The sequence below is a fragment of the Hyperoodon ampullatus genome, assembly GCF_949752795.1.
Source record: "Hyperoodon ampullatus genome assembly, chromosome: 10".
Taxonomy (NCBI): Eukaryota; Metazoa; Chordata; class Mammalia; order Artiodactyla; family Ziphiidae; genus Hyperoodon; species Hyperoodon ampullatus.
Window position 1 is genome coordinate 41,950,129 of NC_136923.1, and position 11,657 is coordinate 41,961,785.

The 11,657-nt window shown below is 44.9% G+C and overlaps 1 protein-coding gene across 1 annotated transcript; it reads right to left on the reverse strand.

Moving 5' to 3' along the window:
• Nucleotides 1-6,963: 6,963 nt before the first annotated feature.
• On the reverse strand, nt 6,964-9,268 carry RTP3 (receptor transporter protein 3; the record flags this gene model as incomplete). Its single annotated transcript, XM_079712603.1, has 2 exons — nt 6,964-7,663; nt 9,114-9,268. The coding sequence occupies 2 exons, from the start codon at nt 9,266-9,268 to the stop codon at nt 6,964-6,966; spliced, it is 855 nt and encodes a 284-aa protein (XP_079568729.1).
• Between the last annotated feature and the right edge of the window lie 2,389 nt (nt 9,269-11,657).

Consider the following 11,657-nt stretch of genomic DNA (forward strand, 5'->3'; position numbering starts at 1 on the left):
TGCTATCCATCAGAAGACTACAGAATTTTCCTGACTTGTGGAGCTCTAAATCTTCCTGTTGTGGGTCATGTCATAGAGGAATAATGGTTTGTGCTTAAAGACAAAGTCTAGAAACCACGGTCATAGTTGTTAGGAAAGATGATTTTCAAATTTCGAATATGTGAGTACCTCTCTCTGTGGACTGGAGAATTGATAAATGGGTTTATATATTGATATTTAAAGGTTCATTTGCATACACTTGTTTCCAAATAATGCACATTTAATATTTTAGAAAATGTGTTATTTAAAAAAAAATTATCACTTAAAGACCAAATTTTGAAGTTGATTGCATTGTTTTCAGGAATCTGGAGATACAGGGGTGGTGAGAAGAGTATTTATACTGGACTAGTCAGATGAGACTTTATTTTATTTTGTTATTTTGAAGGAGTTTTAATGCATTATTTCTTTTACTGAGGACAGTTTTCCTTGGGTTTATACAAATGGCTATTTTCATGTTTTAAGTTATATTTTACAAGTGAAGGCTTTCAGGAAAGACTTTAGGTATAATCTAGACCTTGAGGGCAGAAAGAAGGGCTGGATTGTCTGCCCAGGCATGGGGCTTAGATGGTGTGCTGGTGGCCCTAGTGGAGCAAGTGTGGGCCTGGCTGGTCCTGGGAAGCCTTGCATGGTCTGCATGGGTGGTCAGCCTGCCTTGAGTGGGCCCATTGGGGGTCCTGGGAAGCCTTGCGTGGCCTGCATGGGTGGTCAGCCTGCCTTGAGTGGGCCCATTGGGGGTCCTGGGAAGCCTTGCGTGGCCTGCATGGGTGGTCAGCCTGCCTTGAGTGGGCCCACTGGGGGTCCTGGGAAGCCTTGCGTGGCCTGCATGGATGGTCAGCCTGCCTTGAGTGGGCCCCTTGGGGGTCTTGGGAAGCCTTGCGTGGCCTGCATGGGTGGTCAGCCTGCCTTGAGAAGGCCCCTTGGGGGTCCTGGGAAGCCTTGCATGGCCTGCATGGATGGTCAGCCTGCCTTGAGTGGGCCCCTTGGAGGTCCTGGGAAGCCTTGCATGGCCTGCATGGGTGGTCAGCCTGCCTTGAGTGGGCCCCTTGGGGGTCCTGGGAAGCCTTGCATGGCCTGCATGGGTGGTCAGCCTGCCTTGAGTGGGCCCCTTGGGGGTCCTGGGGTGCCTGCCAGAGCACAGAGCAGAGGCCTTGCCTCCAGGGACCTGTCCTCCAAGGTGGCCATATAAGTAGTGGGAATGACTAGTCCACACTGATGAGGAGTTCTTAGCAAGGCTTCCCTGCAGGTACCACAGGAGAACTCTGCCTGTGGCCAAGACGCTGCAGTCCAGAGCGAGCTCAGGAGACTGGGTTTGCATTGGCAAAGAAGGTATTCATTACAGGGCTTTGAACTTTGATATCACATTGTAGGATTTGGAGAAATTGTACAAATATCTATTTTTATTCTATTATCTTGGGCTAAAATAAACAGGATTGTGAATGTGTTGAAGCTAAGTTTAAACAAGTAGGTTTTGTGACTAAGATGGAAAAAATGCATATCTTCACACATATTTATATATGAATCGACTCCTATATGGTCTAGCCCAGTGGTGTCCAGTAGAACTTTATGCAGTGAAGGAAACGTTCTGCATCTGTGCTGTCTAATTTAGTAACCACCAGATGCATGTGCTTCTTGAGCTCTCGAACAGCGTCTGATATGACTGAAGAACTAAATTTTTAATTACATTTAAATTTAAATAGCCAAATGTAGCTACCATATTGTACAACACGGTCGAGCCATTTGGGTTTTTCAGAAGTTAATCTGGGCTAGACATGAAGAGTGCTTTTTATTTTCTTATCTGAAGAACCAGTCTACCCCCAGAGGGGTTAATACTGACACCCAATATTTTGTCTTAATAGGTTTAATCATAACTCTAAATATTTTATCCTCAACAGACATAAAGCAGGCAGAGCAGTCTAAAGCCACATAGTAATGCTTCAGTAGAGTACTGCTTCAACTTAAAGACAAACTCTGAGAAGTAGGTTAAGAGATGGAAAGAATAGGAAAATGAGAAATCACTTTAACTGAACCTCAAACAATTGTATTTTTCTTTATAACACTTTACAAATATAATGCAAGTTTATTAGTTGTACTATGTGAATGATTTTGGAATTTTATTTCATGCTACAGTATATGTTACGTACAGCCAAATGGAAAATATATCTGAAAAGGGGGGAAATGAGGGCTTTCGCATAACCTGACTGTCCATAGCTCATGGAAAATTTATTTCAATAAAACCAGTCTTTTGTGCAAAAACCTTATCTCGATGTTACATAAAAATAACTGAAAAAGTACTACATTGATATATAATTATTTCATGTTATGTAACGTCCCCAAAGAAATATATTTTTTAAATATGAGGCTTGTAGAAATACTATTTACTTTATTCATATTAATGTAAAAATGCAGAAAGATTCTAAAGTAGAATAAGCATCTTAGTGGAAATAATAGAGATTTGAACATTTTGCATGATGCATATGGACTGATTCATAATTTGGAAAAGTAATTTGCATAGTAGAATATATGTATGGACATTAAAGCAATATGAATGAAAGAAAATATAATTCTTAGGAGAAAAATGTTCTGGTTCCAAAAGCTTATTATTATACCCATTTTTCATATGCTGGAAGTTAAGAGGCAAAGACACTTAGGTGAAATCATTGAGTAGAGCATATTAATTAATAGCAAGACCCACACCAGATTTCTTGACTCTAGCTTTCTAGAATGACCATTTGGCATACTTGCCAAACACCAGTTTAGGGTAACTCATGACGATTGTGAGCAGTAATCTCCAGAAATCAGTTACTGTCTTTCCCTTTCTGTCAATTACTGTCTTTCCCTTTCTGAGTGGAAAGGAAGCTTAGATACTTTTAGTTATCTTTTTTTAAATTGGAGTATAGTCAATTTACAATGTTGTTTTAGTTTCAGGTGTACAGGAAAGTGATTCAGTTATACATATACATATATTCATTCTTTTTCAGATTCTTTACCCATATAGGTTATTACAGAATATTGAGTAGAGTTCCCTGTGCTATATGGTCGGTCCTTGTTGGTTATCTATTTTATAGTGTGTGTATGTTAATCTCAAGATCCTAATTTATCCCTTCCCACAACGTTTCCCCTTTGGTAACCATAAGTTTGTTTTTGAAATCTGTGAGTTTCTGTTTTGTAAATAAGTTCATTTGTGTCATTTAAAAAATTAGATTCCACATATGAGTGATATCATGTGATATTTGTCTTTCTGTCTGACTTACTACTCTTAGTATGATCATCTCTAGGTCCATCCATGTTGCTGCAAATAGCATTATTTCATTCTTTTTTATGACTGAGTAATACTCCATTGTATATATGTACCACATCTTTATCCATTCCTCTGTCAATGGACATTTAGGTTGCTTCCATGTCTTGGCTATTGTAAATAGTGCTGCAATGAACATTGGGGTGCATGTATGTTTTTGAAGTATGGTTTTCTCCAGATACACGCCCAGGAGTGGGATTGCTGGGTCATATGGTGGTTCTATTTTTAGTTTTTCAAGGAACCTCCATACTATCTTCCATAGTGGTTGTACCAATTTACATTCTCCCCAACAGTGTAGGATGGTTCCCTTTTATCCATGCCCTCTCTAGCATTTATTGTTTGTAGACTTTTTGATGATGGCCATTCTGACTGGTATGAGGTGATACCTCATTGTAGTTTTGATTTGTATTTCTCTAATAATTAGTGATGTTGAGTATCTTTTCTTGTGCTTTTGGTCATCTGTATGTTTTCTTAGTTATCGTTCTGTGGTGTATGTAGGTGTAAATGCTTATTTTATGGTATATATATTGGATTTATTTCTAAAAATTAGGAAATTAAATCTAAGCTTTAAAACTTGAAATGATGCCAAACTGCAGTGTTAATAGGCAGCTCAAATATCTCTGCTTAGAGTCTCCAGCTGTTTCATCAGAATGAAAAATTGCGATGCTTATGTCATTTTATTGCAGCATAATATAAATTACAGATAAAGCAAATTATAGTTGAGTATTGGGCCTTAGCACCACTCATAATTCTTAGGAAAGAAAGCAGCTAAACACTGGTAGTGGGACCAAAGAAGATATGATGTTAAATAGATGAACTTGCCTTGATTGTAAAATTCACCAGGGAGACAAAGAGGACCCAAGGCTGAGCTTGCACCAGTAGAGCTGTGGCTTTGAGGGAAGGATGGACACTGTCTGGGGTTAGGACTTCAGTATTTAGTAATCAGCTGCTACACTACAGTCTAATTTCAGTTGTGACTGGTGAACCCCAGGTAGCTCCTGTAACCCCAGGTACGAGCAATGAAGTAGTCCAAAACAAGATCTGGTTCTCACTTTTTTTTTTTTTAATTCCATCACTGATTTTTTTTTAAATTATTTATTTGTTTATTTATTTAACTGCACCAGGTCTTAGTTGCAGCACGCAGGATCTTCAATCTTCATTGCGGCATGTGGGATCTTTAGTTGCAGGATGCGAACTCTTGGTTGCGGCATGTGGGATCTAGTTCCCTAACCAGGGGTCGAACCTGGGCCGCCTGCATTGTGAGTGCAGAGCCTTAGCCACTGGGCCACCGGGGAAGTCCCTTGTTCTCACTTAGAGCATGTTTATTTTTGTGACTTTCTGAACATATTTTGTTACCTCCTGAAGGGGCCGATAGTCAACATTGGAACTCAGGGAGCCAGGATTGCAAGGCCAGCTCTTTCACAAAGGCACTGTATAATCCCGGGAAAAATCACTTCACTTTGGGTGAGCCTCATTTTCCCCACCTGCAAAAAATAGAGCTGGAGAAGACAGTTTCTAAGGCTGATCCCCACTTTAATATTTTATGATTTGCTTTCTACTAAGAACCCCTTTTTGTATTAATGACCCAGCATGCCTTCCCCACCTCACTGGTCACTCAGCTTCCAGCTATTTATGGGCTGCTGGGGCACCCTCTTTTCTCTTAGATGTTTGTTTCTTAGGCATGTGTTTGTTCTGTCTTGTCCCACTATTACATTTTAAGTTCCTGGAGTTTGCCTAGTACAGATATGTAGACTGTGCTCAAACGTTTGAACATGAATAGCAAGTCTGTGAAGAATTTAGCTACACATTTCTGTTGTGTTCCCAATAGTTACCTCTGTGCTGAGTTGTACAAATATTATTTTTGATATTGCCTTGAAAGTGTAAACTTACATCATAAAAAATTGCATTTTCTAGAAATGCAAGTCGAAGGCACTATGAGATATCACCTTACACCCATTGATATGACTATTATATTTAAAAAAACAGAAAATAAGTGTTGGTTAGACTGTGAGGAAATTGGAATCCTTGTGGTGGAACTGTAAAATGGTGCAGTTGCTGTGGAAAACATTATGGAAGTTCCTCAAAAAATTAAAGTAGAATGATCATATGATCTTGTAATTCCACTTCTGAGTATATAGCCAAAAGAGTTGCAAGCAGAGTCTCAAAGAGATATTTGTACACCCATGTTCACAGCAGCACTACTCACAACAGCCAAAAGGTGGAAGCAACCCAAGCGTCTATCAATGGATGACTGGATAAACAAAATGTGGTACATATACACAGTGGAATATTATTCAGCCCCCAAAAGGAAGGAAATCCTGTCACATGCTACAACATGGATAAACCTTGAGGACATTATGCTAAGTGAAATAAGCCAGTTACCAGAAGACGAACACTATATAATTCCACATGTATGAGGTATCTAAAGTAGGCAGGTTCATACAAACAGGAAGAAGAATGATAGTTAGCAGGGCCTAGGGGGAGGGAGAAAAGGGGAGTTGTTGTTTAATGGCTACAGAGTTTCAGTTTTACAAAATGAAAAAGTTCTAGAGACTGTCCCAGCAGGAGCAGCCTGAAGGCTAGGGCTCAGCCAGACCAACCCTGTGCTTTCAGGAACCACTGTCATTGATGAGAGAGACAGGCAGTTGGAGAAGGAGATAAGGATGAGTGAAAAGGAGCATTTGCTGTAAATGACTACTGCTTTCATTTTAGCTACGTATACAGAAGGATTCCTATTTCTAGATAAAAAAGATGTGAGAATGAGTCTTAAAATTATTCTCATTAATCAGAACAGAAAACTTGTATAGAAAGCAACTTGGTTTCAGAATCCTGGTGAGAATCCATGGACAGACTTCCACCCTTGGTCCTTCAGAACAGGGTCCCCCTGTAACGATGTTTTTGATTTTGCAACCCTGTCAATGAGAAACTGAACACCCACTCCAAATGGGTGTGTATTTATTTATCATATCACTGTACCATTCTACTAATATATTAACATACATGATAAAACATGTGACAAGAAATAGTTAAGTACAAACAAAAATTAAATGGAGTTGTAAGGATATCTCCCCACCTTGGCGGATGGTCCTGCCTCAGCCCTCAGCTGCGTGTAGCTCCTCGGTGGAGACCACTGCTCTAGAACCCGTCTTTTCAGACTAATGCTTTGGCTGGCAAACGCCTCCACAGATTGACATCAGAAGGTCTGTGCAAAATTGTCTGGGGAGAGGGTCACTGGGTTTCCTAAGATTTCCAAACTGTTCTGTGAGCCATAAACGCCTCAGTCTCAGTTCTCTAGAGAATGAATGAAATTGCAGCATTCTTTTTTTTTAAATTGAGGTGAAATTTACATTAAATTAACCATCTTAAAATGAACAAATAAATGGCATTTTGTGCATTCACAGTGTCATGCAACCATCACCTCTAAAATATTTTCATCACCCCCCCAAGGAAACCCATACAGATTGAATAGTTGCTCCCCACTTCCCCTCTCCCCCCAGTCCCTTGTTTGGCAGCCACAAATCTACTTGCCATCTCTAGATTTACCTATTCTGAATATTTTGCATCAATGGGATTATACAATAGATGACTGTGTGTCTGAGTTTTTAAACTCAACATCATGCTTTCCAGGCTCAGATAGTGGTTTTTACCACAATTACAATGATGATTATTAGGATGAGACAGCAGCAGCTCACGCCTAAGCTCCTGGTATGCTGGGCTGTGTGGGAATAGAAAGTGCAACTGTTGAAGGAGTTCTGGTCTCTTCTCTCTGCCTGGACGTTGGTGTTTGCTCTCGGGCTCCAGGAAGTGGGGAGGCTTTCAGCTAGTGTGGTCTCAGGAAACGACTGTCTGGGTAATACCTTCTTTTTCTTCACTGCATCCCCTCCAGTGCTGCTCCTCGTGGGAGAAGGTATTTCGGTGGTAATCCCGAGGATGGGTGAGCTTTTTGTGGGAGGTAATGGGGATATTGGTGACCACATGGCCAGACCGAACTCACTCTGCACACAAAAGCCCTGCAGACATGCCTCGCAATTGTCACTGTCATGTGGCCCTTCAAGAGAGATTTCCTTGATCATAGGAATCTCCACCAACGTAAATCCTTCTCTATAGCATTTCTTCAGAATTCGCAACACCAGGTTGTTCAGGATCCTTGAGATGTTCTCTTCTGTGAACTTGGGAACCTCAAACGAAGGCTGGGAGCACTTCTGACATCTCTGGGCAAAGACCCTCATCTTCACCTGGCCCCTGGATTCCCCCTCACTCCAGTGCATGTGGAAAAGGACCTGAACTTGGGCAGAGGCCCAACTTCGAGAGCATGAGGAGCACTGGAACCTGTGGAGAAAGAAGACAAGACCCTCAGCTTGGCCCAGTATGGCCCAGTTGTGGGCTGTGCCGGAGGGACACACAGAAACATGATTTGATCCGGGTCATGGATTAGTGGGGAAGAAATCCTGAGCCCCTTGGTCCTATCTCCACTGTGCCACCAGCATGCTCTGTGACCCACAGCTGTGTCTGCCATGAAAACAGCAAATCACAAGCCATCAGAGCTGGAAGGAATCTTGGGCAAATTCGAAGTCCGGTGTGATCATTTTAGAGATGAGGCACACGCTGGGAACTTGTCACACCCAGAGACCCAGTGAGTGGAAGAGGCAGGACTGGAACTCCAGTCTCTTGACCCCAAATCAAGGCTTCTTCAAATGTAGATTTAAATGGGTCAAAGGCTACAAGTGCAACAGCCCCAAGAACCCTGAACTGAAATCCAAAAATAGATACAAGTGGGTGTGGATAAGTGCTATAGGCTGAATGTTTGTGTCCCCCCTGCAAATTCCCATGTTGGGATCCTAACATTGAAGGTGATGGTGTTAGAAAGTGGAGCCTTGGGGAGGTGATTAGGTTGTGAGGGTGGAGCCCTTGGCTATTATATAGTGCCCTTATAATAGTGACCCCACCGAACGCCCTGGCTCCTTCTGCCATGTGAGGACACAATGAGAAGCCTGTGGCTCAGAAGAGCAGCTGGCACCTTGATCTTGGACTTCCAGCCTCCAGAACTGGGAGAAATGAGCTGAGACTCTCCTCCCATGCTCTTGGCCTGGGAAAACCATGCGCCACCAGGAGAAGAGAGCTCTGCTTCCTCTGCCCAGACCCTCTCCTGGCGAGGGGTCGCTGGGCAGGCAATGAGCACGGCCCCAGTCCCGGGATAGAGTCCCAGCCTCCCACTCCCAATCCTTGGGGCTCTGCTTTCCCAACTGGAAAAGAGAGGGTGAGACTTTGGATGACTTCTGAGGGTCCTATTTTAAAAAGACTCCATCAGATTGGAGTAGAGAGGGGTAAGGTTGCTGAGTGTTGCTCAGCTCTCCCTGTCCTCCGCCCCCTCCCTGACAGTTCTCCTCAGCACACAGGGCCTCTCCCCACGGACTCTGTGTTGGACCCTAGGTCTCCCAATGCAGGGAGCATGAACCCTGGGTCCTGCTCATCCAACTCTCCTGTGGTTGAGGGAAATAGCCTCCATTCCTCCTCTTCTCCTTTCCTCACTGCTTCTCACCCTCACCCCTTGCAGCCTGTTTTCTCTGTATCTGGGCATTAGCCCAGTCCTGCTATTGTTTTGGGGTTCAGTGTAAAAAGGAAAAATTTTTAATGAAGCCAAAACGTCTTGGATCAAGGGCACCTTGCTTCTTGTAATCTTCAATTTACAAGCATGAGCAGAACAAGACAAGTAACTAGTGTACACCATAAGAAATAAGCAAGAATTTTCTGGAATATTGCTATCGCATTCCCTACTCACCTGGCAAAGGTCCACTGCTGGTATTGTGCCCACCCTGGCTTCAGGATGTTAGGAAGAAGGCTTTTGTCTAGTGTCAGTTTCCATGTGTGCCATGGTTTCACCTCCCGGATTAATTCCTGGAACACCTGCTTCCACACCTTCATGTCCTGACACATCGCTGCTGTCCCCGTGAGCTGGGTGCAACAGTCTCCCGGGCTCTGACGGATCTGGAGCAGGACATGAGGTTTCCCACTTTAGAGAACAAGGGTTCAGACTCACTCTCCCTTTATGTCCCTGGACTGGGCTCGTGGACCAGGTCTTTGCCCCAAGGACAAAGGTCAGTTGATGCTGGCTCCAAGTTCCGAGAACAGCACTAGGCTCCACAGGGAATTTCGAAAGACACGGAATGCATGGCGTCATCCAGTAAAATATTACCAAAGGAGGGCCCTGGACTCTGTGTCAGGACGGGTGGATCTCAGCCTGGCTCTGCTATTTGCCCACCTTTAACTGGGAACACACCTTTTTACCTCTGAAGCACTATAGATGGTGGAGACAGGCTGCAGTTTCCCTTTCTAGAAGTAACATTTGAAAATCCCTGTCCATTGGGCTGCTGTGCTCACTATCCGGGAGGAGAGACGCAAAGAAGGACACGGCCATCCTGGGACCTTGCTCAAATCCCTGCATCCTTGCTCTTCACTTCCTTGCTTGCGCCAAGTCTCTGTGGGACCATGTTTCACAGACACTAAGCTGTCCAAGGCAACTCCCAAGCCCACTCTTCCACCCATTGGAGACCAAAGCTGTTGTAGTTCCCATGCCCCGGAGATGAGGCTACAAAGTCCCCACGTGGGTGGGAGGCCATGGTCACACCCCGAGGTGCTTCATCGTCCCCTACTTCCTCCAGGAGAGGCTAGGGAAAGAGGAAGGAGAGAGGAGCGGGGCTGATGCCGGGGTGGGTGCTAAAGCAGCAGACACTACCTGTCATGAGGAAAGCCCTGCCCTCGGCGAGTCCTCCAGCCTGGCAGCTCCTACCTCAGCTCAGGCCCGCAGAACAGCCTCTGTCCTGGCCTGCCGGCGCCTCCAGGGCTGCTTGAGCCACTTTCCACACTGCAGCTGCGGGTCTTTCCAGAGGCGGAAACCCCCACCTACATGGGGCTATAGCATGGCATTCAGACCCCTCACAGGCCAGCCCTGCCTTTCCACCAGCCTTAGCCCTGCCAGGCTCATGCTCCCCCAAGGCCATATCCGCGCCTCCACCCTAAACCCCAGCCCCGCACTCCGGGCCATCCTCTGAACACTCCTGCCCTCCCTGCCCTCCTGCCTTGTGTGCAGATCCACCCCACCCAGAGCACCCACCTTCCCTCCCTCCTAGGGCTCCTGCTCACCTTCAGGTTGTAGGGCCCGCTCAGTACATGTTCCACTGTCCACTCCCTGGTCCTGCCTGGTGTTAACTAAAGAAATTCCTGTGCCCGCCTCCTAACTGCTGCTGAAGAAAGAGATCTCCTGAAGGGGAGAATGGCCTCCTCCGTTTCCCCTGCAGTTGAACAAATGCAAATACCCTTCTGCAGCGTAAAGCTCATTCAGATAACAAGGGGGTGACCAGAGAATATTTCAACAAAAGATCCATCTGACTTTGTAGCTGGTGTGAAATATTGTGTGAAAATGTCATATCCTGGGCTTCCCTGGTGGCGCAGTGGTTGAGAGTCCGCCTGCCGATGCAGGGGACAAGGGTTTGTGCCCCGGTCTGGGAAGATCCCACATGCCGCGGAGCGGCTGGGCCCGTGAGCCATGGCCGCTGAGCCTGCGCACCCGGAGCCTGTGCTCCGCAACGGGAGAGGCCACAACAGTGAGAGGCCTGCGTACTGCAAAAAAAAAAAAAAAAAAAAAGTCATATCCTGCTCTGTTTCATTAAAACCACCTTTGAAAATAATTATGTTAAAGAGATCTTGAAAGATACCCAGAGAGTGTTTCTGGGTCACGTAAAGATTACCTTTAGCCGCTTGCTCTGGTGAGAATATTCTAATTTGAAAACTGTGTGCTTAAATGATATAAATATTTGAACACAAGTATTAAAGAGTGTGAGAGTGTTTGTCGCAATTAAATTAACATAGGCTGAATGGCTTCTTCTCTCTAACTACCATGAGTAACATCACTTACCTGTTTTTCCAGAGAATTCTGGGTTTCTGGGGTAGGGGTGGGGTATGCCTAGGCCTGGGAAAGCTCCGTGGGGCTGAAGAGAAGATAGCGGGATATTCATATTCGTGTCTCACAGGGACACTACTAGTCCCAGCCCCAGAAGTTCTCATTGAGTTGATCTGGGCATCAGCGTTTCTAAACAGCTCCCCAAGTGCTTCTGATGCTCGGTTACGGTGGAGACCACACGAGGAAGCGGAAGGGAAGGGAAACCTGGAGAGATCCTGGTAGCAATCACACGAGAGGGAGACGGAGGTGTCCCTCCTTCCCGCAAGGTTTACAGAGCCTGCTTTTGGGGGAACCAGTCCTAGGACTGCGTGATGGCATCTACCAGCTGGGTCAGGCACTGGCAGTCTGAGCAGTGGGCTGTAGACG